At 60.8% G+C, this 24,733-nt stretch overlaps 1 protein-coding gene across 2 annotated transcripts; it reads left to right on the forward strand.

Annotated features, from left to right (window-relative positions):
- Window positions 1-5,236: 5,236 nt before the first annotated feature.
- On the forward strand, window positions 5,237-22,812 carry COL1A1 (collagen type I alpha 1 chain). Of its 2 annotated transcripts, XM_030296425.1 has the most exons (51): window positions 5,237-5,459; window positions 7,001-7,195; window positions 7,287-7,321; window positions 7,437-7,472; window positions 7,560-7,661; window positions 8,468-8,539; window positions 8,790-8,834; window positions 8,996-9,049; window positions 9,253-9,306; window positions 9,818-9,871; window positions 9,992-10,045; window positions 10,357-10,410; window positions 10,494-10,538; window positions 10,654-10,707; window positions 10,826-10,870; window positions 11,034-11,087; window positions 11,314-11,412; window positions 11,495-11,539; window positions 11,637-11,735; window positions 11,873-11,926; window positions 12,052-12,159; window positions 12,240-12,293; window positions 12,563-12,661; window positions 12,821-12,874; window positions 12,965-13,063; window positions 13,656-13,709; window positions 13,933-13,986; window positions 14,093-14,146; window positions 14,487-14,540; window positions 14,975-15,019; window positions 15,105-15,203; window positions 15,479-15,586; window positions 16,023-16,130; window positions 16,338-16,391; window positions 16,593-16,646; window positions 16,859-16,966; window positions 17,061-17,114; window positions 17,235-17,288; window positions 17,423-17,584; window positions 17,668-17,775; window positions 17,954-18,061; window positions 18,169-18,222; window positions 18,330-18,437; window positions 18,832-18,885; window positions 19,000-19,107; window positions 19,419-19,472; window positions 19,756-19,863; window positions 19,956-20,238; window positions 20,414-20,604; window positions 20,867-21,109; window positions 21,227-22,812. In XM_030296425.1, exons 1-51 carry the CDS (start codon window positions 5,366-5,368, stop codon window positions 21,371-21,373), a joined length of 4,386 nt encoding a protein of 1,461 aa, XP_030152285.1. In that variant the 5' UTR covers window positions 5,237-5,365; the 3' UTR covers window positions 21,374-22,812. The 2 variants fall into 2 exon arrangements, with proteins under 2 accessions (XP_030152285.1, XP_030152286.1); XM_030296426.1 differs by lacking the exons at window positions 17,423-17,584; window positions 17,668-17,775.
- The last annotated feature ends 1,921 nt before the right edge of the window (window positions 22,813-24,733 follow it).

The following is a 24,733-nucleotide window of genomic DNA, read 5'->3' on the forward strand; positions in this document are numbered from 1 at the left end:
AAGTAGATAATGGGCTCTGGACAGGTGTCTCCATCTCACAGAGGCTCCCCACCCCCCTGCTCTTTTTTTTTTTTCTTCAAATCTAAGCCTCCAAGGAGCCTTTGCACCCACCTCCTAGGCCCTTGGATCAGACATCTGGTTGTGATGAGAGCCTTGCCCCCCTCTGCCCCACTCTCCGCCCCCCCCCCCCAGGCTGGCAGCTTTCCTGGGGTGGAGGCCTGCACGCGGCATCAGGAGACAGCCCCACCATGGGATCGAGGTGCCAGAGATACCGGAAGAGAATGAGAGAGAAAGAGCAGGGAGGGAGGAAGAGAGCGTGGGTGGAGGGGCGGGACAACGGGGCGGCCAGACGCAGAGGAGAGAAAGAACACGGGAAGGAAAAGATCTAAGGAAAGGAAGGAAAATCTGTGACCAGGAGAAATGGGGGGTGGGGTGGGGGTGGGGGGGGATAAAAGAACAGTAATCAGGAAGGAAGTGGGGAAAGAGAATGGGGCTAACACCAGTACAGAAAGGAACCAGACCAGAAAGGAGTAAAAAGTCATTCAGTTCCTTGGCTCACCCAACCTCTGACAAGAACCTTCTCTGCCCCCAGACCAGGTGAGGGCGAGAGATGGGGCGGAGCCCCTGCCAGGTCCCTTTCCGGGGAGCTCACGCTCCAGCAGGGAAGATGGGCATTGACTCCTCACTTGAGTTCACCACGGAGCGAGGCGAGAGCCCATTCAGCACACTATGCTCATCTGGGACCTGGAGGAGACCTGGTAGGGGTGGCCAGAGTGAGCCTCGGGAGTCCTGATGTCACTGGTGGCTCACGCTCCAGCCCCTTCCCTGGTTCTCCTGCCCCTCCCTTTTCTCCCCTCCTAGACTGGGCCCCTCACCCCAAGAATAGTTGCCAGGGCTAGAAATCAAGCGTTCTCTTCAAGAGCCCGGACCGAGGGCATGTTCTAGAAGAGAATGGGGTGCCGGCTGGGCCTGGATGTGGGTATCCGAGGGGAGAGAGGGCCAAAAGCAAGGGGGATCCAGAAAAAGAGCTCAGGAGAGGGAAGGGTGGGGGAAAGAAACACAGTTTCCTGGAAGAAAAAGAGGAGGGAGGCAGAAGACAGACAGACAGACAGGAGTGGGGGTGGCTTGAGCAGGCAAAGAAAGAAGGACAGGAGGGAGGATGGGGCATCTACTCACTCTCCTCCCCTCTCTGCTAAGCTCCTCCTCCAAGCCGGGAGCTCTCCGACCCCATTTCCTGGCCTCCCACTTGCTCCCCAGCTCCTTCCAGTGTGGCTTCGCCACCCACCGAAACTTAGGGTGCTAATCAATCACCGCCATGTTGCCAAACCCAGGGAGCATTCCACCCCTTGTACTAATTCTCTCTGCAGCATCTAATTCTCCCTCCTTCTAGAACAATCTTCCCTTGCACCCACCAACCCTGTCCTCCGCGCCTTCTTACTCCCACTCTTGTCCTGTCTCCCGTGCGGGGCTCCTCCACCCCTTCCCACCCCTTCAACCGTGAGGGTCCTTATCGCTTCTCGGCCTTTTGGCTAAGATCGAGTGCAGCCATGAGGGTCCTCAGGCTCATCCCAGCCCTTCACCGCTCCTGCCTCCATGATGACTCCCTCCACACCACCGTCCTGGGGTCCCACTAAGCTCCAGACCCAGCCACCCATGGGTTCTTGTCCTGTCTCCCGTGCGGGGCTCCTCCTCCACCCCTTCCCACCCCTTCAACCATGAGGGTCCTTATCGCTTCTCGGCCTTTTGGCTAAGATCGAGTGCAGCCATGAGGGTCCTCAGGCTCATCCCAGCCCTTAACCCTCCTGCCTCCATGATGACTCCCTCCACACCACCATCCTGGGGTCCCACGTAGGGCTTTCCTCTGAGCTCCAGACCCAGCCACCCACGGGTTTCCCGCACCTTGCTGACCGGACGTCTCGCGGTACCTAACACTCCACGTGGACAGGCTTCCTTCCTCACCTTCCCCCTGAGCCTGGAAAGGATGGAAGAGACGGAGGGACATCTCGGAAGGCTGAGGGACTTGGATGGAGGCTGAGGCTGAGAGAGAACAGAGCCCGGCCTGGAAGCCAAAGAACTTCGCTGAGGCCCCAAGGGCCCCAAGGGAGGAAGAGAGGATCCCACACACTTGGGGTCTGCCCCAGACTCTGTCCCCAGGGACCCTCGACAGGACCCGAGCAGAGCTCTGTGATGGGGACCTGTGGAGACCAAGCTCTCCACTGCAGTCACACTCTCAGAACCCCTCGCCTTCTCTCTCTTCAACCCTCTCCTAGGGTCCCTCCATCACCAGCTGCGGCCAGGGTGGGGTAGAGGGGCATTCTGGAGGGTCAGACTGGGGAAGGAGAGTCAAAGCAGCTGGAAAGGGCTGATCCCCACCCCCCACTCCCCCCAGGTGCACCACTGCGTCCTTGCCCCACACCACAGAGTCCAGACGGGGGACCTGGGTGGGGGGGGTCCCGAGGGAGGGGGGGAGCTGGGGCACCCAGGCCTGCCCTCTCTCTCATGGAGGGAGGGCACTTGGGGAAATTTGGAGAAGCAGAGAACTCAGAGCTCAGCATTTTCCTCTTTCTGTTTTTCTTCTTGAGGAATTTTTTTTCCCTAAGTGCTGATGACTTTACCATTGCTTGGGGTGTGTGTGCGGGGCGGGGGGGGGGGAGATTTTTGGCTTTTGCTCCCCCCCCAACTCCAAATGCCGGACAAAGCCTAACATTCCAGAAGAAGCCAGAGCTTCAGAGTTTCCTAAAGATGAGGTGGCGTCTCCTCCCCTCTCCCAGCTCCCTCCCTCGTCCCTCCGCCTCCCCCCCCAAGTCTCAAACCCAAGGAGGCCCAGCCAGGCTGGGAGGAGACCCCAAGCACATTCTTCCTCTCGCTGTCATGCTGCAGAAATTAAAGACACATCTTTGGGCTGGGTGCCCGCCAAGCGTTTCAAGTCGAAAGTGGCAGAGGAGGCCCTGGGCCTCCGCTCTGTGCCACGTGTAAAAGAGTGTAAAGGATGCTTGGAAAGCCTCTCCCCGCAGCTCCGGGGACAGAAGTCTGAAACTGGATGTTGGGGCAGTGGTACACACACACACACACACACACACACACCACCCGCCAACCTCAGGGGTCCCTGAACATCCTTCAGAACCCCGGGCCCAAGAACCCCAAGCTCCTACTTCTCATCCGAGGCTTAATCTCTTCTTTAAGACAGGCGTGGGACAGCCTGGACCAGGGGACTGCAGGCTGGAGTCAGTCAGGGAGGTTGGCATGAGGCACCAACCCTCACCCCAAGCCTGTGACGCCCTGCCCCAGGCGATCACTGCCAAGCAACAGGACCCTTGTCCTCTGTTGGGGAGGGGCGCCCCTTGACCCTGACCCACACTGGGGGGGGGGTGCAGAAACTGCCATCTCAGCGCCTCAGCCCCTGTCCTGCCCTGCAGTCGCTGGCACTAGGCGGGGGCAGACCCTGGGCCACAAGCTGCTGCCACATGGTGAGGATAATTGATGAAGGCCCGTCCCTCCATTGCTGTCTGCAGCCCTGCCTCTCTGGAAACTCTATATTTTCCCTTTAATTATAGCCCCTGCACTCTCCCTCTGCCGCCCCACCCGCACCGCTCATCCTGGCTGCCCACGGCCCACGCCGACGTGGCTCCCTCCCCTTCTGTTCCCTTGGTCTTTTTTTTTTTTTTCCTTTGCCTTCGTTGCACAAAACCAGCTGGGGGAGGGCGTGGAGAGGGGCGGGGTGGGGGGGAGGCAATGGAATCTTGGATGGTTTGGGGGAGGCGGGGACTCCCCGCTTCCACGTTAGCAGCTCTGGAACAATGGGGGTGGGGGCCCCAAGGCAGGAGGGCCTGGAGTTGACGGGCATTGCAAGGGACCCCAACTGGCTTCTCTTGGGCCCACAGATTGTGGTAGAGCCAAGGGTAGGGTGCCGTTGGGAGGTTGGGACACGGGCAGGGGAGGACACTAGCTTTGGGGGCATCTCCCCCCCAATAGAGCCTGTTGTTCTTGGGATCCTCACCTCCATGCAGGGTACAGAAGAACCTCTCCTGGTGCCAGGGGCAGAGAGCAATGCCCCGGGTTTTCAGGAAAGAGGGACAGCAGTGGGAAACATCCTCTAAAATAAAGTCATCAACCTCCCCTTCAATTCCATCCCGAGCCCCCAAAGCCTAGTCCCCCCCCCAGACACCCAAATTCTCCCTCTGTCCCCAACTTCAAGTCCAGGTACAAGCAGTGAGCGGCTTTCCGCAGCTCCCGAAGGAGCACCCTCTCTCTGACCCAGTGCCTTCCACCCAAGTCTTCCGCTATGCTGTGTACGGGGGTCTCTAACCAGGCCCTGGCTGCAGCCTGAGCCAACCCCCCAGAGGACCCTTTTCTAGGTCACTAGTGATCTTGGCGCTCCGGTGCAAACCCACTCCCCTGGGGGTAAAAGAGTCCCAGCAACTTCCCACGACCACTCGGCTGCCCGGCCACTTAACCACCAAGCCTCCTTCTGGAGAGACCACGCAGTCAAATTTCTCATCCAGTGCCTCAGCCTCCCCACTCCATCCTCTCTCAGTCACGCCTCGGGTTTGGGGGAGAGCGTTCCAGGCTTCCATCCTGAAGCCTCAAGCATGGCAGAATTGACATCCTCAAGATAAACCCCCTCTGGCCAACACCCCCCCCCCAAGTATCTGATTCTTAATGTCTGCAAAGGAATCTCTAACGTGTTCCCCAAATATGCCTAAGCTTCATATCCCAGCCACACCAGAAGACACCCCTAAACGGGCACATCTTTTAGAGGGAGAACCTGGTCTCTTCCTACCCATCCTTTAGCTGTGGCGGGACAGGTCAGGAAGGCGAATGAGGCATGGCCAGGACGGCCCTCTCCCAATCACCCCCAGTCCTTCCACCTCGGGAAGGCTCCCCTGCCAGCCCCTCAGTTCCAGATCCCCCAGACGGAGGGATCCCAGGAAGAAAGCCCAAGGGGGCCCCACGACCCGGTCTTTAGCCCGCACTATACTGAGGACCTAGCCGTCCCTCCGCAGCAGCACCTCTGGCCCAGCCTGGGCTGGGGGGCTGGGGAGGCAGCCCTTCGAAGGGGGAAATGCGTGGTGGACTCCCTTCCCCGTCCTCCCCTCCCCCTCTCCCTTCCAACTCCCAAATTGGGGGCCGGGCCAGGCAGCTCTGATTGGCTGGGGGGCGGGCGGCCGGCTCCCCCTCTCCCAGGGACCGAGTTCCTCCCCGCACTCCGTCAGGATGGTATAAAAAGGGCCCGGGCCAGTCGTCGGAGCAGACGGGAGTTTCTCCTCGGGGTCGGAGCAGGAGGCACGCGGAGTGTGAGGCCACGCATGAGCGGACGCTAACCCCCACCCCAGCCGCAAAGAGTCTACATGTCTAGGGTCTAGACATGTTCAGCTTTGTGGACCTCCGGCTCCTGCTCCTCTTAGCGGCCACCGCCCTCCTGACGCACGGCCAAGAGGAGGGCCAAGAAGAAGAAGACAGTAAGTCGCAAACTTTTGGGGAGTCCAAGGCTACTTGGTACCTCGCCCTGCGCTCTGTCCCGGGGGTCCGCGACTTAAACTAAGACTCGGGATGCTCCGGAGACTCAGGGACGGAAGGGAGATGGCGAGGGCTCTTCCTGGGCGCCCCGGGAGAGAAGGCAGTGTACCCTGGGTGGGGGGTGTGGAGGAACGCGCCCCCCCCCCGCCCCGCCGGTAGTGAGAGGGGAGAATGGAGCGCCGCCCGAGTTGGCACAGGAGGGAGTCCCGGGCTCGCTCTGTGGAGCACCACGGGGGAAATGGGGGTCTGCGCGCCGGGTGAGGGGAAAGTACGTCGGAGATGGGATGGGGGGCCCCGTGCTGGGAATTTGGAGCCCGAGATGTAAAAGGGATCAGGAAGGCTTGGGATGATTCATAAGGAAAGATTGTTTGCCCTCTCTGCAGGCTAGACAGTGTTCCTGGGGCTGCGGGGGTGCTGGGCTGAGGGGGGAGGGGGCGCGGAGAGTGGGCGGGTTGGAGGACGAGAAACTTTGGCGCGGAGATGACAGGGCGGGGTCCTTGCGCCCTCTGCTGATCCGCACGGAGCCCCGCGCCTCCCCGTCCAGCGCTTCCCCGCGCAGGGGCTGCGTGGAGTGGACGGGCGCTATTGCCGGTTGTGGACCCCGCCTCTAGACCTGGAAAATAAAACTGGGGACCCGGTAGCCTCAGTCTCTGAAAGAAGTGGCCGAGGCCGAGGAAATTGCTTAGTGTTGCCCGCCACCTAGTGGCTGTCTGGGTAGACGCTCGCGCGGTGGGCGTGGTTAGCTAACTTCGTTACTATTTGCGGACTTTTTGGTTCTTTGGCCAAGGAGTGACCCAGAGGTCCTGGCTAGGTTTTGGAAATGGGGGTTGTCCCGAGAGAGGGCTTTTGAGATGTCTGGGGGCTGGAGGTTGGGGTGTATCCTACTTTGGAGGTATAATTCAAGTCTCTGGGCGGGACCTCAGGCCAATAGGCCCCGCCCCATCCTCCTAGCGCCGCCCACGCCATCCCACCTGCCCCGGGATGGGCGGGATGGGGGCTGGACCTCCCTTCTCTCCTCCTACCCGTCCCCGCCCCCGTCTCCACCCAAACCACTCCCCAGGAGCCTGCCCTCTGGTTGGGGCCCCTCTTGTTCTCCTCCCCAGTCCCCCAACTCCCCTCCCCCACCCAATGGCTTTTTATTTCACTTGGCTTCAGCGCCGATGGGCTGGGGTTGGAGTTGGAAGCAACTCCGGCCTAAAGCTTTGTTTAAATTCCTGAGAACTGGAAAGAGTTATAGCCGCCCTGGCCGGGCGCCTCGGCGCTGTCACCGGCCCTGATGAGGAGCAGATGAGCTTTTAAGGATTTGGGGAAAGGGTTGGGGGGCGGGGCGGTGGTGAAGGAGGCGGCGGGAAATGGAAAAAAATCTAAATGTGTCTCTAAGACAAACGGGAAAGGAGGGTAGGGCTGGGGGTCCCTGGAGCCCCGAGGTGGGGGGGGGGGCTCGAGCGCCGCTGACAGCCCCTCCTTTCCCCTCTTGCCCCAGTCCCACCAGTCACCTGCGTACAGAACGGCCTCAGGTACTATGACCGAGATGTTTGGAAACCCGAGGCCTGCCGGATCTGTGTCTGCGACAACGGCAACGTGTTGTGCGATGACGTGATCTGCGACGAAACCAAGAACTGCCCCGGCGCTCATGTCCCCCCGGGCGAGTGCTGCCCCGTCTGCCCCGACGGCGAGGGTACGGCGAGGGGCCTGGGGCTGGGGGAGGGCGGGGCCGCCGGGAGCACCCGGTGCAACCCCGCCGCTCACCCGCGTGTCTTCTCCCCTAGCGTCACCTACCGGCCAAGAAACCACAGGAGTCGAGGTAATCCTCTGCCCTCGACTTTTGCCCCCCCCCCCGCCCCCCCTCCCCCAGAGTCCTCGAGCGCCTCCCTTCTCTAACTCGACTTCTTTTGCTTCTTCTCCCCCTTACCCCATAGGGACCCAAAGGAGACACTGGCCCCCGAGGCCCAAGGGTAAGCTTTGCGCTCTCTGCTGTCGGGGCTGGAGGTGGGCGTGGCTCCAGGCCTGCGCTCACCGCCGCCCGCCCTCTCCCGCTGCAGGGACCTGCCGGCCCCCCTGGCCGCGACGGCATCCCTGGACAGCCTGGACTTCCTGGACCCCCCGGCCCTCCCGGACCCCCCGGACCCCCTGGCCTCGGAGGAGTAAGTGAAGATTCAACACACTCCTGGCAGGCCGGCCCTGAGTGCTCCCCTCACCTCCTGTTCTTTGGTTTTTTGTGTGTTTTTTGGCAGATGGCATACTTTGTATTTTGAAATGGTTCCAAACTTACAGAAGAGCTTCAAGAATAGTGCCAAGAACTCTCACATACCCTTCGCAGTTTGTCACATTTGCTTTGTCAGTCTCTGTGTATACATATAATCGTCGTTATTTTTCTTTCTGAACCATTTGTTCCAGAATCAGTTGATGTTGTGCCCTTTTGCTCCAGACTACTTTAGCTTTGGTTGTATTTCCCGAGAAGAAGAACTTTCTCTTACGTGACCGTTGTAGAGTGATTACATTTCGGAACGTTAACACTGATACATAACTATGATCTGAATATACAATCCCTATCCAAATTTCACCAATATCCCAATAATACCCTCTGTGGCATCTTTTTTCTGGATCCAGGATTATAAATTGCATTTAATTGTCATAGCTCTTCGGTTTCCTTTACTCTGGAACATTCCTCAGACTTCCTTTGCCTTTCATGACCCTGGAGTTTTTTGAAGAAGCCAGTTGCTTCGTAAAGGCCAATTATCTTAGTGGCCCTCAGCTCAGGTTGGCCGGATGTGTCCCCATAATTGGAGTTGGGCCGTGCCTTCTGGGCAGGAATATCTCACAAGTGATGTTGTTGACTTTCTTAGTGCATCAGGCCAGGAGGCATATGTGAATATCCCATTGTCAGTGATGTTTTTGCCTCTCAACTCACTGATTTCTCATGCCCTCTCCTCTCTCTTGTTTCTTCTAGAACTTTGCTCCCCAAATGTCTTACGGCTACGATGAGAAGTCAACTGGAGGAATCTCTGTGCCTGGCCCCATGGTGAGCCACTGGGGTGCAGAGATGACAGAAGAGGAGCCCGTGGGAATCTAGACAGGATGAGCCAGTGGTGGTTTATGGGGGGATTTCAGAGGTGGTTTCAGAGGTGGTTTATGGTGGAAATTCAGAGAGGATGCCAGACGAGTGGGAACACTCAACAGGAACCACTGTAAGACAGCAAGATCACACCCATGTTGCACCTTCCTACAGAGGTATCAACATGGCCGCTCTTTTTTTTTTCCCCCTTCTGTAGGGTCCTTCTGGTCCTCGTGGTCTCCCTGGTCCCCCTGGCGCACCTGTAAGTATCCAGGATATCATCATACACCACCCTGGGCTTTGGTCTTTTGAAGGGAGGATGGGGATGAGGGCAGGTCAGGTGCTCTGAGAGATCTCTTGGTGAGATGGGGAAAGACTGACGGGGACCTGTCCTAACTGAATCCTTCTTTCCTTGTCCTCCAGGGTCCCCAAGGTTTCCAAGGCCCCCCTGGTGAGCCTGGCGAGCCTGGAGCTTCAGTAAGTGCCACCCCCCCACACACAAGTTGTACTCTATCCAAATACATACTCCTTCTACAAACATGTGGATTGTCCTATTGAAGGACTCCTCCACCCCTGCCATCTGAAGTCTTCCTTGACTCCTCCTTCCAATCCCAGCCTCCCCCTTCTTTTTTTCCCCTTATCCTGGTCATTCTAATCTCCTTTCTTCCTGCTTCCTCTAGGGTCCCATGGGTCCCCGTGGTCCCCCTGGTCCCCCTGGCAAGAACGGAGATGACGTAAGTAACCCAGGCAAGATGATCCCATGTAGCCCCCAATGCCTCCATGGGCTAGGTTCCTGTAATCTCCACTCCAGTGCCCCACCACCTTTGAAGGTGATACCCAGAGAAAGGAGGCCAAGTTCTCCCTGATGCATGGGACTGCCCTTGAACAATGATCTTCACCCTTTATGGGATGTTCCCCCTTTCCCCAGTGGAGGTGACTGACCCTCCCCTCACCCCAGCCACTTCAAAGCAATCCCCAACACTGTCCCTCGGGGTGAATGACTTCCTGAGGCTTGACTGCCCTGGGCACCTCAGATTTGCTCTCCCTATACAGAAATAAACAGAAATTCCCTCGGAGGGACTCAAAATTCACCAAGCAAGGATTCCACTGTAGATTTAAGCTGCGCTCTAAATCCAAAGACAAGATTCTGGGCTCCTAAACCTGACCTTCAACAATGCCAAGAAAATTCAGACCTTCCACACGTTTCCAAGGCATGGGCATCATGGCCTTTTCTCTCCCTCTCAGGGTGAAGCTGGAAAGCCTGGTCGTCCTGGTGAGCGTGGGCCTCCTGGACCTCAGGTGAGCAGGAATGCGTGGCCGGCCCTGGACGTTGCCACAGGGGGGCTCCACTTGGGCACTGGGTCCACAGTGGCGTCTTCTAATGGCCCTGCCTTTCTCCTCCTTTTCTTTTCTCTCCAGGGTGCCCGGGGATTGCCTGGAACTGCTGGCCTTCCTGGAATGAAGGGACACAGAGTAAGTCCCCTTTGTAGCACCCCACCATCCTACCCCTTCCCCCAAAGGATCCTCCTGCGGGTGTCGAGGTGGGGTGGCAGCTACAGAAGTCCCAAGGGATAGAGAGTAGACACCCAAAAGAACTTCCCTCCATTGGGAAAGAAATCTCCATAGGATTGGGTGAGATCTTGGGCCAGTTGGGGTCTAGTCTAGTGCAGAGACAGGGGGATGGCTGTGGTGACCCCCTGAGGCACCTTGCCAGGTCAACATGAGGGCCAAGGTGGTCCACCCCTTCCAACGGAACTCACCTTGGCCCTTCTTCCCTATCTTAGGGTTTCAGTGGTTTGGATGGTGCCAAGGGAGATGCTGGTCCTGCTGGTCCCAAGGTAAGAGGATGCCTGAGTATCCGGGGCCCCCATCACCCAGTCCCACCACGAACAAATTCCTAACTTCATTCTCTGTTCTCTAGGGCGAGCCTGGTAGCCCCGGTGAAAATGGAGCTCCTGGCCAGATGGTGAGTGTGTCCAGTTCTAGAAGGAAGAGATGGAACAGGGTAGAGGGGCGAGATGGGATTTGGGGGGAAGAGTGTGTCTCTGATCTCACTCGGCTTTCCTGGCTTTTGTCGTCAGGGTCCCCGTGGTCTGCCTGGTGAGAGAGGACGCCCCGGAGCCCCTGGCCCTGCTGTAAGTCCTCTTGGCCCCTTGGGGGGATCCCGGGGCACTGGAAGGGGTTCCTGAGGGGTTGCGGCGACCCGCCAGCACTCGGTGCACGTGACTGGGGCCACCCCTCTCTCTCCCACAGGGTGCTCGTGGAAATGACGGTGCTACCGGTGCCGCCGGCCCCCCTGTGAGTACAGCCCCCGGGTCTCTGTGCCTGGGAGCCCCGAGGGCTCCTGGGGCTCCCACCGGGGGTGGGCCCCGTGGCCACGAATCCCAGGACCTCTTCTGCCGCCGGGGGTGACTCACAGTGGCCATTTTCCTTCTCACTAACAGCTCCATTTCATTCACAGGGTCCCACTGGCCCCGCTGGTCCTCCCGGCTTCCCTGGTGCTGTTGGTGCTAAGGTGAGATCCCTGCCCCCTCTCTGAGCCCAGCACCCACAGGCCAAGGGATGGGCGCGTCCCTGCTCTCCAAACCCGGAGAAGCCCATGCCCCAGCACCTTTGTCCTCAGGTCCTCTTCTGTGATCTTGGAGTCCTAATTCCTGCTCTCTTGTCCCTGCCCTCCACCCTCACCTCCCGGCGTCCAAAGACGCGCTTGGGCTCCTGACCTGTCCTTGTCTCCTACCCAGGGTGAAGCCGGTCCCCAAGGAGCCCGTGGCTCTGAAGGTCCCCAGGGTGTGCGTGGCGAGCCCGGCCCCCCCGGCCCTGCTGGTGCTGCTGGCCCTGCTGTAAGTGCTCCTCAGTGCCCCCGTGCCACCCCCTAATTCAGAGTCCTCTCCTGTCACTCACCCTCCTCTCTCCGGGCCACAGGGAAACCCCGGTGCTGACGGACAGCCTGGTGCCAAAGGTGCCAACGTGAGTATCCTGCAGCTTTCCGAGCCGCCCCTGGCGCCCCCCTCCCCCCTGCCCCACGCCCTCCGCTCCGGGGCTCAACCTGTTCTGCCTCCCACAGGGCGCTCCTGGGATTGCTGGTGCTCCTGGCTTCCCTGGTGCCCGAGGCCCCTCTGGACCCCAGGGCCCCAGCGGCCCTCCCGGTCCCAAGGGTAACAGTGTAAGTATCACTCTCTCACTCGTGCCTACCCGCGCACCGGCTCCGTCCGGCGTGGCCCCGCCTGAGAAGCGTGAGGACGCGAACCAGCACCCCCCACCCCCACCGCCTCTCTGCTCATCTTTTTTTCCCTCCCGCAGGGCGAACCTGGTGCCCCCGGCAACAAAGGAGACACTGGCGCCAAGGGAGAGCCTGTAAGTCCCCCTGCCCGCCCCCCACAGCTCAGCCCATCTGCCCCCAGGGAACCCCAGAGGACGGGAGGGGGCCTTCAGGTCAGCCCCTCACCGCGGGCCCTCCCCTCCTCTCTGCCCCTCTCCAGGGCCCCACTGGTATCCAAGGCCCCCCTGGCCCCGCTGGGGAAGAAGGAAAGCGAGGAGCCCGAGGCGAACCCGGCCCCACTGGCCTGCCCGGACCCCCTGGCGAGCGCGTAAGTGTCCCCTTCTTCGCCCCCAAGGCCAGCCCGGTGCCCCCCGTGTTGGAGCTCACTGGCCTCTTCTCCTCCTGCAGGGCGGACCCGGTAGCCGTGGCTTCCCTGGCGCAGATGGTGTGGCTGGTCCCAAGGTAACTTCTCTTCATGGCTGGGGTGCTGGCCCTGCTCTGTGGACATCACCTGCCCCTCCCCATGTAGTCACCATCCCCCCCCCCGCCCCCATCAGTGCTCCGCGCCGTGGCCGCGCACTCTCTCTTCATACTCGGCTTTGCCTTGACCTTCCCCCTGCCACCGTCTGAGCCACCTGACCCTGTCCCACCGGAGGAATAAGAGGCCGGCCCGTGGTAAAAAAGAAGCCCGGACTCGAGCCCCTAATTGTCCCTGTGACTCCCCCGACCAGGGTCCCGCCGGTGAACGTGGTTCTCCTGGCCCTGCTGGCCCCAAAGGTTCTCCTGGTGAAGCTGGTCGCCCCGGTGAAGCTGGTCTGCCTGGTGCCAAGGTGAGCCCCCTGCCCCTCTGCCCCGCTTGCCCCGAGACCCTTGCCCTGTGTGGGGGCTGGAATGAGGCACCCGGAGCGGGACTGCGCATCTGCCCTCTGAAGGGCCCTCTCGCCTCTTCTGTCACCCTCACTCACATGTCTCTGTCCCCTCTCCACTAGGGTCTGACCGGAAGCCCCGGCAGCCCCGGTCCGGATGGCAAAACTGGTCCCCCTGTAAGTACCGCTCCCCCGGGGCCCCTCCCCCGCTCCCGACCGCCCACCTTCTATCTTCGCCTCCCATCTGTGCCTTCCGTCCGTCCGTAGGGTCCCGCTGGTCAAGATGGTCGCCCCGGACCCCCAGGCCCCCCCGGTGCCCGTGGTCAGGCTGGTGTGATGGGATTCCCTGGGCCTAAAGGTGCTGCTGTGAGTATTCCTCAAGGGACGTCGCAGAGCCAGGGACAGGCACTCCCGGGAGATGAAAGGCCTGGGCGCCAGTCCCAGCTTTGCCGCTGGCTTGCTGTGTGGCCTCAGGCTGCTCACTGCCCCTCTCTGGGCCTCAGTCTCCTTATCCATAAAAACGAGAGACTGATCCTGGCTCCACTACCATTGCTCTATCCTTGGAAACAAGCATTGTTGGGGCCCCCCCCGCGCCCCCCCACGGTGTAGAATGGGCCTTTTATAAGATAGGCACCCCCAAATCTTGGTGGGTTCTTTGAAAAATAGGTCCCAGAGGAGGTGAAAACCCTTTGCAAGCAGGTCACTGTAGGCATCTGGCGGCGAGAAGGAAAGGGGGGGCAGGGGGACAGCAGCCTGAAGGGGCATGTGGTCTCAGAGGGAAGAGGCCTCAGGGAGACACCAAGGGACCAGCAGAAAAAGCCAGCAAAGCGTTTCCCCAGGCCCAGAGCTGGGCGAGAAGAAAACCCCTAAAAGAACCACTCAGGGTAAACAGGAAGGACCCAGGGGACCCGTGTTCCCACTTAAGCCCCCTTAACTCCCTGACTGTCTTTGCCTGTAGGGAGAGCCTGGCAAAGCAGGAGAACGAGGTGTCCCTGGGCCCCCTGGCGCTGTTGTAAGTATCGCCCTATGGTCCCCTGTCCCCTTCCTGCCCCTGCTCGTGACACGTCCCCTCCCCTGCAGGAGGGTCGCAGAAGGCCACAGCCATCACCAGGGCATCAGAGGCCCCCCAGCGGGGTCTGCCCTGTCCCTCCACCCCCTCCCCGGCACCCCACCTGCCCTGCTCCCTCTGTCGGCTGCCCTCCTCACCTCCCTGATCCTTTGCTCTCTCCCCACAGGGTCCTGCTGGCAAAGATGGAGAAGCTGGAGCTCAGGGACCCCCCGGCCCTGCCGTAAGTGTCCCTAAGAGACAGCCTGGGGAGGCCGCACTGTGGAGATACCCCCCCCACCCCTTTTCTCCTGGGTCTTCTGGTGACCGCAGTGTTCTCTCTGTGACAGGGCCCCGCTGGTGAGAGAGGCGAACAGGGCCCTGCTGGCTCTCCCGGATTCCAGGTGAGGCCTCAAGGCTGGCCGGGGGGGTTAAGGTATGGGCTCCCCTTTGTCCTTTTTCAGATTCTTTTTTTTTTTTTTTTTCAACGTTTATTTATTTTTGGGACAGAGAGAGACAGAGCATGAACAGGGGAGGGGCAGAGAGAGAGGGAGACACAGAATCGGAAACAGGCTCCAGGCTCTGAGCCATCAGCCCAGAGCCTGACGCGGGGCTCGAACTCACAGACCGCGAGATCGTGACCTGGCTGAAGTCGGACGCTTAACCGACTGCGCCACCCAGGCGCCCCTGTCCTTTTTCAGATTCTAATCCCACCCCCTCCCCTCCCCCATTTCCCACCTCCAGGGTCTTCCTGGCCCCGCGGGTCCTCCCGGTGAAGCAGGCAAACCTGGCGAACAGGTAAGAGGTAGCAGGTGGGGAATGCGGGGCATTTAGAGGGAGAGGTCAGTCCTCCCAGCTGATCAGATAACTCTCGGCTAGGATCAAGGTTAGACCCCCTCCCCAGAGGACTTCCTTCATGAAGGGAGCCACACAGAGGGAAGCTGGGCGCTGCACAGCAGCATGATATGATCTAGAAGTTTCCGCATGGACGACTTTTTTTTAGAGCTGCAGGGATACCTCTGACTCTCCCTCAGCCCAGAGTTTGAAAAGAGGGCAGTCTTTGACACATCCCCAGGAGAAGTAGAGAAAGCATCCCAGTTCAGGTCGTGAGAAGGGGCTGGTCTCTAATGACAGACCCCAAGGGCCAGCCCCCAGGAGGAGAACAGGAATGCTTTCTAGTGGGGGGGGGCAGGGGAGGGGTTGCTCACTGTCTGTCCCTCCCTCCCCCTTAGGGTGTTCCTGGAGATCTTGGTGCCCCCGGCCCCTCTGGAGCCAGAGTAAGTAACACTGTTCCCGCCAAGATGCCCTACGCCTGGCCCTGTCTCTCGAGCAGCCATCACGTGCCCTGTCCTTCTTTTCCAGGGAGAGAGAGGTTTCCCTGGTGAACGCGGTGTGCAAGGTCCCCCCGGTCCTGCCGGTCCTCGGGGAGCCAACGGTGCCCCTGGCAATGACGGTGCTAAGGTGAGGCCAGCACAGGGACCGGGTCTAGCCCCTCTCGAGGCAGGGGCGCCTGGCCATGGCCAAAGCCACCTAGATGTGGGGGAGGGCTGGGAGGGGGACAAAACTGGGCGGGGTCCCCCAGCAGCCTGAAGTTCCAGGCTGGGAGCCTTTCCTCTTCTTAGCCGGCTCATCTTTATCCTCGGAAGCAAGCCTGGGAGATCTCACGAGGGCGCTCGGGGCTGTGACCCACTCCTGGGACCCCAAAGCTCATGGCCGTCCTCTCGGTTGTCACCTAGGGTGATGCTGGTGCCCCCGGAGCCCCCGGTAGCCAGGGCGCTCCTGGCCTTCAGGGAATGCCTGGTGAACGAGGTGCAGCTGGCCTTCCTGGCCCTAAGGGTGACAGAGTAAGTCCCACAGTCCCACACCTCCTCCCCTGATCCATGTAGGGTTCCCATCTCTGTCTCCCTCTACTTTGGATGCTTCAGCCTCCCTCTTTACCCTCCCTGGGATCTTTCCCTCTTCTCCTTAATCCTCCCTTCTTCCCTTCTGGCCTCTTCACTGATAAATCCTCCACCAGCTATGCAGGCTCTTCCCTCCCCCTGAATTACCATGGTAACGGGAAGCAGGGTGGCCTCCTGGATGGGGGAATCCCTTATTCATCCCTCCACACAAGGCATGGGCCTCTTAACCTAGGTTCCACCAGGCTCCCCTGAAAGATCTCGAGTCCCGAGCACAGGTCGGGGCAGGGCAGAGCTGGGGAGGAGTGGAAGCCGGTAGCAGGATGCTATGGGTCACCTCCCTGCCCCCGCCGGAAGTCTCAGGCCTTCCCTGTGTCTTTAGGGCGATGCTGGTCCCAAAGGTGCTGATGGTTCTCCTGGCAAAGATGGTGTCCGTGGCCTGACTGGCCCCATTGGTCCTCCTGGCCCCGCTGGTGCCCCCGGTGACAAGGTGAGGTGGCCCCACCATCTTCCCTAACACACAGCTTCTCCGGCGAACCTGGGCGTGATTCCGGCCTGGGGGAGGGAGGTCCCGCCATTCTGAGCTGGTGACCTGAAGGTGGGAGGTTCCAGAAAGGAGGGGAGACTCTCCCGGGGTCATCTGCTGGGGGCGCTTAGAGCGCGCAGCTGACCTGCGCCTCTTGTCCCTCCCTCTCAGGGTGAAGCTGGTCCCAGCGGCCCCGCTGGTCCCACTGGAGCTCGTGGCGCCCCCGTAAGTACCGAAGACCCACACGCCGCCCGCCCGTCTGCTTCACCCTTCCCGGCCCTCTTTCTGTGCCTCGTCCGCCTTCACTCTCACCTGCTCTGGGCCCTGGGACATGCTCCTCAGGGCCCCGCTTCCCCTCCTGCCTGCGCCATCCACCCCGCCTCCCCCAGGTCAGAGCCCCTCTCAGTCCGCCTCCTTTTCTTCTAGGGAGACCGTGGTGAGCCTGGTCCCCCCGGCCCTGCTGGCTTCGCTGGCCCCCCTGTGAGTACCAAGACCCCCATCGTTTTCTATCACCGCCTGGGACCCGGGGCCTCGGGTGACCGCATAAGGACAGAGGCGTGGAGAGGGGACGGTGTCCCGTTCAAGCATCTTTGTGCCTGGACTTACCGCCCTTCCCCAGCCCCGCGGAACCGCCCAGTTCCCCACGCTGCCCCATCCCCCTCCCCCGCTCACCACACCCCTTCCTCCCCCAGGGTGCTGATGGCCAACCCGGTGCTAAAGGCGAGCCCGGAGACGCTGGTGCTAAAGGCGATGCTGGTCCCCCTGGTCCCGCTGGCCCCACTGGACCCCCCGGCCCCATCGTGAGTGTCCCACCCGCTGAGCCCCGAGCCGCAGGCGGGCCTGGGCCTGGGTCTGGGCCTGGCCCAGTCTTCATGGCTCTGTGCTCTCCTACAGGGCAACGTTGGTGCTCCTGGACCCAAAGGTGCTCGAGGCAGTGCCGGTCCCCCTGTGAGTATGGCCCTCGGTGCCTCCGCTGGGACTGTCACTCTAACCTGGGTTCAGAGATGGGGGCGCTGCGCCAGGTGAGGGGGCTGCTGTCCTCCTGACTCCTTTGTCCTCTCCTGCCAGGGTGCTACTGGTTTCCCTGGTGCTGCTGGCCGAGTCGGTCCTCCCGGCCCCTCTGTAAGTATCGTGGCAGTGACTCTGTTGCTCGGGGAGCGGGGGACAGACTGTCGGGAGGGTGGCGGGCCCATCTGAGGCCTCAGCGGCGCTCCGGAATCCACCGGAACCTGACGGCCCCGCTTCTCCCCGTCCAGGGAAACGCTGGACCCCCTGGCCCTCCCGGCCCTGTCGGCAAAGAAGGCGGCAAAGGCCCCCGCGGTGAGACTGGCCCCGCTGGGCGTCCCGGGGAAGTCGGTCCCCCTGGTCCCCCCGGCCCTGCCGGTGAGAAAGGATCTCCTGGTGCTGACGGACCTGCTGTAAGTGCTCCGGACGGGCCCCGGGGCGGGGGCCGCGCTCCCGGGGCCCTGCAAGGCGCCTCACCTTCATCGCCCTCCCGCAGGGTGCTCCCGGCACTCCCGGACCTCAAGGCATTGCTGGACAGCGTGGTGTGGTTGGCCTGCCCGGTCAGCGAGGAGAAAGAGGTTTCCCTGGTCTTCCCGGCCCCTCTGTGAGTGCCCCCCTCGCCTTGGGGGACCCCGAGAAGAACCATCACGGGGCTTGGAGGCTGCAGAGGGCAGGGGGGGTGGTGTGCTGGGGCCAGACAGGACAGGTGTGGTAGACGAGTTTGGGGGCCCTCGGGCCCTCCCCCCAGCCCATCTCTGGCCTGACTCCTTCTTCTCCTTCAGGGTGAACCTGGAAAACAAGGTCCTTCTGGACCAAGTGGTGAACGTGGCCCCCCTGGTCCCATGGGCCCCCCTGGATTGGCTGGACCCCCTGGCGAGTCTGGACGTGAGGTGAGCGGTCGCTAGCCCCACACCCGCGCCCTCAGCATGGCCATTTTGGCCTCTGCCTGAGCCTGACTTCCTCTGGCTGACACTCACCTCGCGCTCTCTCTCCGCAGGGATCTCCTGGTGCTGAAGGTTCCCCTGGACGAGATGGTTCTCCCGGCCCCAAGGTAAGGTGGCTGCATCCCAGGGCCCCAGCCCCACCTGCCACTCCCCTGCCCCAGCCTAGCCTCTTGAGCTGGGACTGATTCATAGCCCCCTCCCTTCCCCTTCCCAGGGTGACCGTGGTGAGACCGGCCCTGCTGGCCCCCCTGGTGCTCCTGGCGCTCCTGGTGCCCCTGGTCCCGTCGGCCCCGCTGGCAAGAATGGCGACCGTGGTGAGACTGTAAGTAGCCAGGCCCCGGGGACTCTCCGGGCCTGCCTACGGGCCCGCAGATGGACATCTGGCTTCACCTAGGCTGGGGGAGGAGAGGAGGTCTGACACGACGTCGGGGCCCCTGGCCTTCCTGAGAAAACTGAGCCACAGCTCAGTCCCGAGGCCCCTCCCCCAGTCCCAAGGCCCCTCCCGAACCACCCTTATTCCCCCGGGGAATGGGGTTCGTCCCCAGGTGCCTGCCCCAGCTCACGTGAAGCCTGAATTCACATGAAGGTTCATGTGGGGCTCAGGAGGGATGGGCACGGCGGGGAAGGGTGTGAGGAAGGGTGGATGTGGCCGAGGGGTGGTTTCGTCCTGCAGCTCAGGCTGTAGCAGGATCTAACACACTCTTCACTCTCCCCAGGGTCCCGCTGGTCCCGCCGGTCCCATCGGCCCCGTCGGTGCTCGTGGTCCCGCTGTAAGTGCCCTGCTCTGGCCCTCGTGTCCTCAGAACCCGGCCCAGAGGTGGGCTATGCCCGACTTGGTGCTGACGGATCTTCCGCCTGACAGCCTGTCCTCTCCTCTCTCCTAGGGACCCCAAGGCCCCCGTGGTGACAAGGGTGAGACAGGCGAACAGGGTGACAGAGGCATAAAGGGTCACCGTGGCTTCTCCGGTCTCCAGGGTCCCCCTGGCCCTCCCGTAAGTATACTCGGCACCCCTCCAGCCCCCAGCTGCCATTGAGCCCTGCCACACAATGAGGGGCGATTTTGCCTCAGTTTCCCCTCTTGATAGTCATTTTCACTCCTCCCTAGCAGGGACCGGGGTCTGAAGAGTTATGGGCATTTCCAAGGGGCTTCTGAGACGGCGAGGCTCACAAAGAGGGGTTGTGGGAGGCGTCTTAGCCTGTGGACACCTTGGGACTAGACGTCCGGAATAACGAGGCGGGGGGCAGGTTGCTGGCCGCGTGTGACCCCCACTGAGCCTGCGTTGCCTTTGCATCTGTCCTTCAGGGCTCTCCTGGTGAACAAGGTCCTTCCGGAGCTTCTGGTCCTGCTGGTCCCCGAGTAAGTCACGCCTCTGTCTATCTTCTCCTGCTGGGACCCAAGCCCAGGCTCCCTTCAGGGCCCTCTGCCTGGTATACAGGTGTCCCCGCCTCTCTGCAGAAGGGTCTGGGGCAGGGGTCGGGAGAAGAAGGGTCCTGGACAGTCTTGCCCGACTGTGGGAATGGCCGATGATGAGGTCGTGGAACCAGAGGCAGGCAGGGAGGGTGGTGGGTTTCTCCGAAGAGTTGGGCTGGTGGTCCTGTGCTTTCTGGCAGGCTTTCTCCAACCACCTTCCCCTTTGCAGGGTCCCCCCGGCGCTGCTGGCTCTCCTGGCAAAGATGGACTCAACGGTCTCCCAGGCCCCATCGGCCCCCCTGGTCCTCGTGGTCGCACTGGTGATGCTGGCCCTGTTGTACGTAGCCCCTCAGCCCGTCTGCCCGGGGCCCTCCAGCCCCATGGGCGCTTGGACCCTGGTAATCCCGACTCCTCTCCCTTTCTGTGCAGGGTCCCCCCGGCCCTCCTGGACCCCCCGGTCCTCCCGGTCCTCCCAGCGGTGGTTTCGACTTCAGCTTCCTGCCCCAGCCACCTCAAGAGAAGGCTCACGATGGCGGCCGCTACTACCGGGCCGATGATGCCAACGTGGTCCGTGACCGTGACCTGGAGGTAGACACCACCCTCAAGAGCCTGAGCCAGCAGATCGAGAACATCCGGAGCCCCGAAGGCAGCCGCAAGAACCCTGCCCGCACCTGCCGCGACCTCAAGATGTGCCACTCCGACTGGAAGAGCGGTGAGGGCCTGCCCCAGCTGTGCCCTTCCTCCTCCTCCTCCTCCTCCTCCTCCTCTTCCTTCCCCCGTCCTCCTCCTCCTGCCAGCAAGGGCCTGAGCCCTGAGGGGCCCAGGGGCCCATGTGTGTCCCCGCTGCCATACCTCCCCTGACTCCATCCTGCTCGGTCCCACTGCAGGAGAATACTGGATCGATCCCAACCAAGGCTGCAACCTGGATGCCATCAAGGTCTTCTGCAACATGGAGACAGGTGAGACCTGCGTGTACCCCACTCAGCCCCACGTGGCCCAGAAGAACTGGTACATCAGCAAGAACCCCAAGGACAAGAGACACGTCTGGTATGGCGAGAGCATGACCGACGGATTCCAGGTGAGGAAGTTGGCCCTGGAGCCACTCTCACAAGATGGGGCGGGAGGGGAGGTCCGCGCCGGGCTAGGGGCAGACGGAGCTGGATGGGGAGGCTGGAGTCCTGGGTCCCCGATGCTGGCTCAGACATCCGGTGCCCATGCATGATGCCACTTCTGGATGGGGGAGGGGTCCGCTGGGACGCCTTCGGAGGACTCCAGGGAGGGAGGCCAGGACTAGAGGCTCCATCGTGGTCACTCACCCGCTTCTCCTCCTCCCCCCGCAGTTCGAGTATGGCGGCCAGGGCTCCGATCCCGCCGATGTGGCCATCCAGCTGACTTTCCTGCGCCTGATGTCCACCGAGGCGTCCCAGAACATCACCTACCACTGCAAGAACAGCGTGGCCTACATGGACCAGCAGACTGGCAACCTCAAGAAGGCCCTGCTCCTCCAGGGCTCCAACGAGATCGAGATCCGGGCCGAGGGCAACAGCCGCTTCACCTACAGCGTCACCTACGACGGCTGCACGGTAAGTCCCTGGCCGGGCCCCTCTCCGGGCTCTGGCTTTCCTGGCAGGCCACACTTCCGTCACCCCCTCACTCCCACCTGGTGACACCCCTCTCCCGTTGTCTCCCCTTCACCCCAGAGTCACACCGGAAACTGGGGCAAGACAGTGATCGAATACAAAACCACCAAGACCTCCCGCTTGCCCATCATCGATGTGGCCCCATTGGACGTTGGCGCCCCAGACCAGGAATTCGGCATCGACATTGGCCCTGCCTGCTTCCTGTAAACTCCCTCCCACCCAACCTGGCTCCCTCCCACCCAACCCACTCGCCCCTGACCCTGGAAACAGACAAACAACCCAAACTGAACCCCCCAAAAAGCCAAAAAATGGGAGACAATTTCACATGGACTTTGGAAAATATTTTTTTCCTTTGCATTCATCTCTCCAACTTAGTTTTTATCTTTGACCAACCGAACATGACCAAAAACCAAAAAGCACATTCAACCTTACCAAAAAAAAAAAAAAAAAAAAAAAAAGAATAAATAAATAACTTTTTAAAAAAGGAAGCTTGGTCCACTTGCTTGAAGACCCATATGGGGGTAAGTCCTTTTCTGCCCGTTGGGCTTATGATACCCCAACACTGCCCTTTCTGCTCCTTTCTCCATCCCTCCTTGGGGCCTCCCCTCCACCGCTCCCCAAATCTAAGTCTCCCCAAAAAAGACACAGGAAACAATGCATTGTCTGCCCAGCAACCAAAGGCAATGCTAAAACACCCAAGTGACCCCCGCCCCACACTCCCAGCCCACTCCCCTCACCCAGCAACCCCCAAACCCTGGGGGGACCTGAGGTTCGCAGACTACCAAAGAAGCCTCACCATCTGGCGTCCCCGTGGCTCCAGCAACATACCCCCTTCGTTTTTGAGGGGGCATGCGGGGGGACCACTGGCCCCTCGCTGCCTGCCTGCCGGGTCTGGAAGAAAGTCAGGAGGGGCCACGACAGAGCGGAAGGAAACATCGGATTCATTCGGGGACACGTGTCAATCCCCCGTGCGACAGGGCTGGGCGGGAGAGACTGCTCTGTTCCGCGTGTAATTGTGTTGCTGAAGGACTACCTCTTCGTGTCTTTCTGTGTCACCGGGGCAACCGCGTGGGGGCGGGGATGGGGGCAGGGTGGGAGGGGGCTCCCCATTTTATATCAAAGGTGCTACATCTCTGTGATGGGGTGGGGTGGGGAAGGAATCACTGGTGCTAAAGAAGTTGAGACGCCCCACCCCCCAGGCCAGCAAATGTTCCTTTTTGTTCAAAGTCTTTTTTTATTCTTTGGTTTTTTTTTTTTTTTTTTTTTTTTTCCTTGCGGATGGGGACTCGTGAATTTTCTAAAGGTGCTATTTAACTTGGGGGGGAGAGAGCGTCGCAGCTCTGCGCGCTCCTTTCCACCCCCTCTCCACCCCGCTGGCCGCCTCTCTCTCTCCACCTCTCTCTCTCTCTCTCTCTCTCTCTCTCTCTGGAAGCCCTCCTCCTCAGCTGCACCCCATCCTCACCGCCTCTCTGTCCTGTGTCCTCTCTCTGGGTTCCAGAGCACAACTTCCCAAAGCACAAAGCAGTTTTTTTCCCCCTAGGGGTGGGAGGAAGCAAGATTCTGTACCTATTTTGTATGTGTATAATAATTTGAGATGTTTTTAATTATTTTGATTGCTGGAATAAAGCATGTGGAAATGACCCAAACATATCGGTAGTGGCCTCCTAATTTCCTGCCTTGGAGTCTGGGGAGGGGAGACCTGGGGAAGGGGCTTTGGCGGGGGTGGGGGAGGTTGGGGGATGGGCTCTCCTGTTTCTTGCCCCTTCCCTCCTCCTCCTCATCTAGCACCCTCCACGGGGGGGGGGGCTCCCCCTGCCTCTTGCCTTTCTTATGCCTTAACCCTTCCCCCCCCTCACCTCCACTCATGCAGGCTTCCTGCTATACAGGCAACCCCCCCCAACAGGCGCCTCCCTTCAGATCCCCGGCCACCCAAACCTCAGGCCCACCCTCCACCAACACCATCAACTCCCCCGGGCACCCTGCAGGCTTGGGGGGTTGCGGAAGGCACGGCCCACAGGGCACTAGGAGGCCCACTTGTGGCTGAGGGAGGTGGGACCGGTGGGGAGTACCCGGGAGCCCCTCATCTGGCCTCCCCTTCCTCCTGCTCATTCTGAGTCCCCCCCCCCCATAGGAGCAACAAGCAGGCCAGCTGAGGAGAGTCCCTGAGCCTGTCCTGAGGGCCTGTGAGGAGAGACAGGAAGGGCTCCTGCTCCAGGGTTCCCGGGGAAGGAGGCAGGGAGCCTCCCCAGGGCCTTCGGAGAGCTGCAGTCAAGGCACTGACAAGGTGCTGTCCTGAAGGCAACAGGTGCTGACCCTTCTGAGCATGGGTCCCTCTTGGCCCTCTAAGTCCCTGTAACACCTGGGTGCAGGGTGGCCTGGCAGGTCATTGTGCCCAGGCCCCTGCCTCCTGCCCATTCCTTATCCTTTTTAAAAAAAAAAAAACTCTTGCTTCCTCTTCCTCCTTCTTCTCTCTCTTTTCCCTTTGCTCTCACCCTCTGCCTGCCCCTCCCTGCCTGCTGGTGAACCTGAGGCCCCTGGAAGGAAGGTGACTGGTCAGCTCCCCAGTCTCAGGGAAGGGGGACGGCCGTGAGCAGTCACGGGGACACAGAGGTATCCAGAGGGTCAGAAGTCTGGAGCAGACTCGGCACCCAGAGACTTGGAGACAGGGAGAAATTGAAGCTGTGCCCCACCCAGGCACCCAAGGTCTCAGGGCCGATACCTCAAAGGCAGGAAAGGCCCAAGTCCCTCCCTCGGGTCTCAGAAAAATGGACAAGTCTACAGAGCCCATCGCCTGCTTACTAATGCCATCGCTGTCGTTAAGTGGCCGTGGTGATTAATTGTGCCTTTTAATAATTCATCATTAGCACGTCCACCACAATCTGGACAGTGTAGAAAGGGAATTAGTCTAAAGTGGTTAAGAAATCATGACACAGAAATGAAGGTTTCTTCCTATGCAGACCACCCGAGCCGTTGCGCTGATTGACGGGTGAGGCCTTGGTAACCCCCCCTCTACCTGTGGGGAGGGGGCCTCCAGGCTGGCTCAGCCCCCGCCCCCTCCCCCTCTGGGGCCAACCAAGGCCCCAACCACCTGTCCTCACAGCCCCCTCCCTCGCCCGCACCTGTCACGCTAGCCAAAAGGGGTGACTCCAATTCTCACAGAGGCACCACACTTTCCACCTCTAGGCCTTTCTTTGTGTCTCTTCCTCTGCCTGAGCGGACAGCCCTTCTCAATGCCTGCTTAGCCCCACCGTCCAGGCCACGCTCAAACGTCTCATGTCCCCTCATTCTCCTGCCCAGCCCAGGCCCCGGTCTGCCCCCTCTCAGTTTCCCAAGCTCTCCACACCTGCAAAATTCATCTCAGCCTTACCGGCAGACACGGCCCGGCAGGGGCTGACTGAGGCCAGACATCAGGTGTGCGTGCCACATGGGGCTGGGCACCAGGGCCTGGGCCAGGGCTTTCTGCAACAAAGGACACTCTCTCTGTGCTTTCCAGTACCACAGCCACTAGCCACATGTGGCTATGGAGCCCTTGACATGTGGGTGGTACCCCTGAGGAACTCAGTATTA

The sequence above is a fragment of the Lynx canadensis genome, chromosome E1 (genome assembly GCF_007474595.2).
Source record: "Lynx canadensis isolate LIC74 chromosome E1, mLynCan4.pri.v2, whole genome shotgun sequence".
Taxonomy (NCBI): Eukaryota; Metazoa; Chordata; class Mammalia; order Carnivora; family Felidae; genus Lynx; species Lynx canadensis.

What these genes read in the sequence shown, in the direction of transcription:
- COL1A1 (XM_030296425.1), top strand. Translation starts at nt 5,366, where the DNA reads ATGTTCAGCTTTGTGGACCTCCGGCTCCTGCTCCTCTTAGCGGCCACC. An exon ending in CTGGCAAGAACGGAGATGAC is followed by an intron (nt 9,307 to 9,817) that starts GTAAGTAACCCA and finishes TCTCCCTCTCAG; the next exon opens with GGTGAAGCTGGAAAGCCTGG. An exon ending in CTGGGCCTAAAGGTGCTGCT is followed by an intron (nt 13,064 to 13,655) that starts GTGAGTATTCCT and finishes CTTTGCCTGTAG; the next exon opens with GGAGAGCCTGGCAAAGCAGG.